Below are 5989 nucleotides of genomic sequence, written 5' to 3' on the forward strand. Positions count from 1 at the left end.
TCTCTCTCTCTCTCTCTCTCTCTCTTTTTCTATACATAAATACCCTGGAGTTCCGCAGGTGACGAATTCGCCTGGAATTTCGTTACAATATATATATATGCATATATATATACACGAATAAACCGGTGACGAAAAACGTTACATTGGATTTTTTTATAATAAATATTTTTTCAATAAAAACGAGAAAAATAAATTATTTTCAACATTTTTGTTTTTTTCCTGTGTAATGAGAAAAATATCGATTTTTTTAATACTTGATGTTTTCTACTTGCAGTGACTTGCTACTTTGATCAAACGAGAGTTGCATCATTTGAATGTTTACTCAGAATTTTTCTTCCTCCAAAAAAAGTCAGAAAATGATTTTTTTGCAAAAAAAAAATAGTTTCTATAAATTCAAAACATGATTTTATTTGTCTCATTTATTGCAACTTTAGCCAGTTGAACACTAAAAAATTGGTCCAAAAGGTGAACATCCTGTTTTATTCATTTATCAGAAATTTTCAAGAATATCATAACTCACATCATGACAGTTTCTGTTTTCTGCAAGATAAACGGAATTAGTCGATCCGAAGATCAATTACGATTACAATTGAATATTGTATGATACATATATGTCCTTATATTACATGGGATACAATCTGTTTCTTGTTTAAATATAACAGTTTGAGATAATGATCGAACAACAACATAAGCCAACAAAAATTATAAATACACATGTTTTTTCTTTCGCGTTATGCCTATACATTATGTTATTATATTATTTTAATTAAAATAAGTGACATTATATATAGAAAAACGAAATTGATCCGTGAAGTTCTATTGAGTGTACGGATGAAATCGAAGTCTTGGAAGTCGCACGCACGTCGCACAAGATTTCCTCTTATTCGTGACGATATTTTCTCCTTTATTTTCGATGAAAAAAAAAAATTAATTATGGAACAACAAATACTGCTGACAGAGTACATTAATTTATGGAGTCAGATGATGGAATTTTCTTCACGCTTGTTTCGGATGTGCAACTGGCGCTGGGCTTGGATCTGAACGGAAGCACGAAAGAAGGAAACCGGTATACAATGCAAACATAACTCCCATGGCTATTAGCATGTACATGTATATGTTGAGTTCCGGCTGGCGGAACCTATTTTTTCTCAACCATTCGAGGACCTCTCCTTCTTTGTGCAAATCACCTGGAAATTCAGTTGTAATAATATGTTGATTTGAAAAAAAAATTCTAGTGGGGTGAAAAGGTCTTGCGCTACTCCACCCTACGAAAAATGTCTTATGATATATTTAGTACTTATTAACTTCTCAACCCGAAGGGAGAAAGTTATTGTAATGACCCCGCAAATCATAAGTGGAAATTTTATAATATCTCCACGTTTCATGACTCCTCGAATCATTCTATGATGTTTTTGAACACATGTATGTCTGTATATGTATGCGAATGTATGTGAAGCAAACATTTTTGGGACACGATTTCTCTTGAACAATCGGTGCATTTGAATTTTTTTTTCCAATCGACGCATCTTCATGTAACTCAGAACTGATTGAGGTAAATGACCCTATGCTCGTCTAGCTAAGGTGAACAAATCATTAGTCCAATATTTCTATCGAAATGAGCGTGAAGATGCGATGATTTTAATTCCATATCAGAGGGTAAAACCTTCAGAATTGGAATTTATTTATATTAATTATGATAATTACTATCTTTTAATAAATAATCGTCCATGAATGTGAAAAGTCCCATGTCCCTACGCTCGTTCATTTCTCCCCGTGCTCGTTTGACACATGTCCCTATCCTCGTCTCGTGATTTGAATGATTCTTTGAAAATTTAACAATTTTACCGAGAATAATAATGAAATTTGATTTTTTTATACGATCGGTGCATCTACATCACTGCAAAAACTCCGGTCTTATTCCAATTTTGACATGTCCAAATCGTAAGACCGGGTTGTCCGAATTTTTATGGAACTGATTGCTATTATTTTAAATTATTCCGTGCTGATTGTTAGGGTGGTGACGGAGGAGGACAGTTCATCCTTAAGTATGTCTGACCCTCATTTTTGAACCCTTACACCTTGACACTTATATTTTGACCCTTATGATTTGATTCTTATATTTTAATCTTTATATTTTGATCCTTATATTTTGACCCTTATGCTCTGACCGTTAGGCTCTGGTCATTATATTCTGACCCTTGTCTTTAAACCTTTATATTTTGATTTTTCTACTTTATTTAATTTCATTAACTTACCTCGGTAAATACTCGGAAATTTCTTTCGGAAGTAAACAATCGCAGGCAATTTTGTAACTCCCCATTTTCTGGCATAACGAGTATCCGCCATTTTGACGAACGTTATGTCTAGATTATCAGTTTCACTGTCGATACTTTCTAATTTTTGATTGACTTCAGCACTCTCCTTGTTGTTATGTTCATCTAAAAAGCAAATATCTCCTTTTAATATTGCTCATCTCAAACTCACAATGAATCTTTCGATGTCCAAATGACTTACAGAAAAAAACAGTTACGAATTCGTTCTCCTCTAATAGTTTATCCAGCATCTTTCTGTTGACCTCTTCGATCTCATTCTTGATCTCGAAGACATCCTGAGACGTCAGCCACTGCAGAATCTTGTCCGCTTGCGTCAAATCTCCATCGTAGATTAGTGGAACTTTCTTCCTGAAATAAACTAATGAGGGGACGTTGATGATTTGATATTTCTCCGCAGCTTCTGGGCTTGAAATCTTGACAAAGTCAATCCCAAACAGATCTGCTTCACCATCGATCTGCTCCAGGGCTTCCATTATCTCGTCACACTCTGCACAGTCTTCATCATCTTCAAGAATCAATCGTAATTTATGAGTAATTTGTCTTTTAAGATTGGTGAATTTGATGTCTTGCGGTACTTACAGAAGAAAACAGCCAGAAATGGAGACTCATCCAGAAGTCTCTCCAACATTCTGTCATTAACGGACTCGATCTCATCCGCTAATTCTCGATTGTCATCATCAATCAGCCACTCAAGCACGGACTCCTCATTTTGCAGGTCCCCTGAAATTAAGTAAAAGTATCTTCACCGTAACTTCAGGAATACTCGACTGCAATCACTTAGGCGATGGAAAAAATTTGTTCTGCCGAGAATCATGTGAAAAATGTATATATTATTCCATTAAGCACTCGTGATGTTCACCAAACAAATGATAATTTCATCAGGGTAAAACGTAAATTGTCTTCCCTAAAACTGTCTTATTAATTAGTAAAATTTAATCATTTTTAAGGAAATAATTTTTTTTGTGAAAATAATATCCCTTCGTCGTCAATATACATACAATCATATAGGGTTCTCTCACATCAAATGATTGTTGTGCAAACAAAATTTTCTCTTTTCTACACACTTTGGGGTTTGTACCATTTGTTCCCTTCCCACCCCCCACCACCCGGTACTGCATTCGCCGAAGGTGTCAGCTCTAACCACACGTCGTCGCTTGATTGGGGTACAATAAATTATATATTTTCGTGCCGACAGTAGGAATACAAATTTCATTCCATTACGTAGGTTAATTTCCCCCAAGTAAATTTGCTTCATTCCATCAAATATTTTCATGTGGAACATTTTATCTTCCGGCAGAAGTTATTTTTTCTATTAGTGATCTGACACGTGTTTACGTAAAATTAGGTAAACATCACAAGGCACACTTCTGTGCTTTTTGTTTCCGAATGGAAGCTTTGTAATCGTGATTTTTTTAGATTTTTTAATTTTGGATGGAAATGCCCGGAAATGTCAGAAATGCCCAGAAACGTGAAGAAATTATGTTTTTAAGAAATGTCTGTATGTGTATGTGCACATGGGTGTTCGTATGTCCAGAACTGTCCCCACAACTCGAGAATTATTGAGGTAAAGATGCTGAAATTCTGGCTGCTAATTGGTACTACTGAGACTTAAATTTGTGATAACCGATCAGTTCGATCGGTTGAGCGGTTCCTCAGATATAGGGATCCTGAACTATTCGACCGATTCGATTTGTTTTCAAAATAGTCGTCATGATACTTAGTTAATTGGATTGAAAAAAGACCATTACACCCTGTGACGTTAAGGAGTTTTACCCGGAGGTAAAACTCAGGTGAATGTTTATATTCCTTCTTCTTTCGGTAATCACCGTCAGTGCGTGGAATCTCCTTTAACACTACACCTTTTTCACATATTCCTGCACTGTAATCCTTTGGTGTGGTCACTTAATCCTCAGCTAACTTCTGCGGTAATTCCATGGGTGATTCGCTCATTCGTGGGGATGTTAGGACAGGTATCGGGGATATTACTTGTGAAATTCCAAATAAACACTCGCGTAGTTAGTCGGTAAAAGTATGGTATATTAACTGATGGTTTAAAATACACGACTGTTTTAATTATGGGTTGGTATACGCGTTATTAAGAGACTCGACTAGGGACTTCGACTCGATTTTGGCTGAAGGCCTGAGCTAGAGGTCCGCTCGACTCTGCTCCTGATCATACTCTGACTCTAAAGGAGTCCTCAAAACTTGGCAAAGCCCCTAGTTTGCTGAACTAAGCAGTCTCACGGTTTTCTTCACTAACACTGTCTCGTGTCATCACTGACAGAGACTCCAACAGTCAAACCGTTTATCGTTCTGAACTGGACTCCTGAAAAACCGTGGGACTGCTTACCACGGTGTCCAAATGACACCGTGGGATTACTGACCAGTGTCTGGGTAACAGGAAAGAGAAATCATATTTCTCGTTCCCACCATCCAGCATTATACTATTATCCTTATGATTAAAAGAGCAAGGCTTTTGTCTCTTGTTTTCGATTTTCAGCTATCGAGAAAAAGTGAATCGATTTTTTGCGTATGAATCGATCTCTAATGATTAAAAAAAAGAGCAAGGNATACTCTGACTCTAAAGGAGTCCTCAAAACTTGGCAAAGCCCCTAGTTTGCTGAACTAAGCAGTCTCACGGTTTTCTTCACTAACACTGTCTCGTGTCATCACTGACAGAGACTCCAACAGTCAAACCGTTTATCGTTCTGAACTGGACTCCTGAAAAACCGTGGGACTGCTTACCACGGTGTCCAAATGACACCGTGGGATTACTGACCAGTGTCTGGGTAACAGGAAAGAGAAATCATATTTCTCGTTCCCACCATCCAGCATTATACTATTATCCTTATGATTAAAAGAGCAAGGCTTTTGTCTCTTGTTTTCGATTTTCAGCTATCGAGAAAAAGTGAATCGATTTTTTGCGTATGAATCGATCTCTAATGATTAAAAAAAAGAGCAAGGCTTTTTTATCATTTGATTTCCATTTTCAACTATCGAGACGAGAAAAAAGGGAATCGATTTGTTTCTTTGATGGTTATGATAATCGATTGCGCATTTCGATTGCGTACGTATTAATCGATTGTGATGTGATCACTAATTTTCCTTTTCACAAAAAAATCGAGACATCAGGTGAGGAAACAAACAGGATGCAGTGAGCATGTGATCGTGAGCATGTCACTGAGTGATGTTTCAATGCTTTCTTCGCCATCAATAAATTGATGGTATGCTTCCGAATGGTTTCAGCATAATAAATTTCTTTCTCTCGGATATTTCTCCCCATTTTTGCTACTTGCGTCTTTCTCGCCCCCCATCGAAACTCTTTCCAACCTCCTGTATTGCATTTGCTAAAGGTTGGAGGATACCCTAAGTTAGGGGAAAACCTGACCAGATAAAGTCGTCCCTTCCGTTACTCATTATTGCGAGTATTTTTTCCAACGTCAAACTGGTATGCATGCACGCATGAAAAAATTCAATAGAAAACCTAGCGAATTCGCCAGAAAATTCTATAGGAATTTTATGGGATTTCTATAGGATTTCTATTGGAATTCTATTGAAAAATTCTATTTGTTTTTTGCGCTGATTCTATTGGATATTCAATAACAAAAAGTTAATAGATTTCAAATTTCTATTTAAATTTTTCTGTCAGATTTTTT

At 36.4% G+C, this 5989-nt stretch overlaps 1 protein-coding gene across 1 annotated transcript in view; it reads right to left on the bottom strand.

Annotated features, from left to right (window-relative positions):
* Positions 1 to 418: 418 nt before the first annotated feature.
* Positions 419 to 5989, bottom strand: part of LOC107045768 (protein disulfide-isomerase A5) — a gene marked incomplete at its 5' end in the record, with an annotated part of 15594 nt that continues 10023 nt past the window's right edge. The window contains 4 exons of the mRNA XM_015268127.1: positions 419 to 1187; positions 2256 to 2438; positions 2515 to 2838; positions 2913 to 3053. Coding sequence (XP_015123613.1) covers positions 997 to 1187; positions 2256 to 2438; positions 2515 to 2838; positions 2913 to 3053 — 839 coding nt within the window. The remainder of the gene's footprint in view (positions 1188 to 2255; positions 2439 to 2514; positions 2839 to 2912; positions 3054 to 5989) is intronic.

The sequence above is a fragment of the Diachasma alloeum genome, unplaced genomic scaffold, assembly GCF_001412515.2.
Source record: "Diachasma alloeum isolate Michigan unplaced genomic scaffold, Dall2.0 Dall_scaffold_01067, whole genome shotgun sequence".
NCBI lineage: Eukaryota > Metazoa > Arthropoda > Insecta > Hymenoptera > Braconidae > Diachasma > Diachasma alloeum.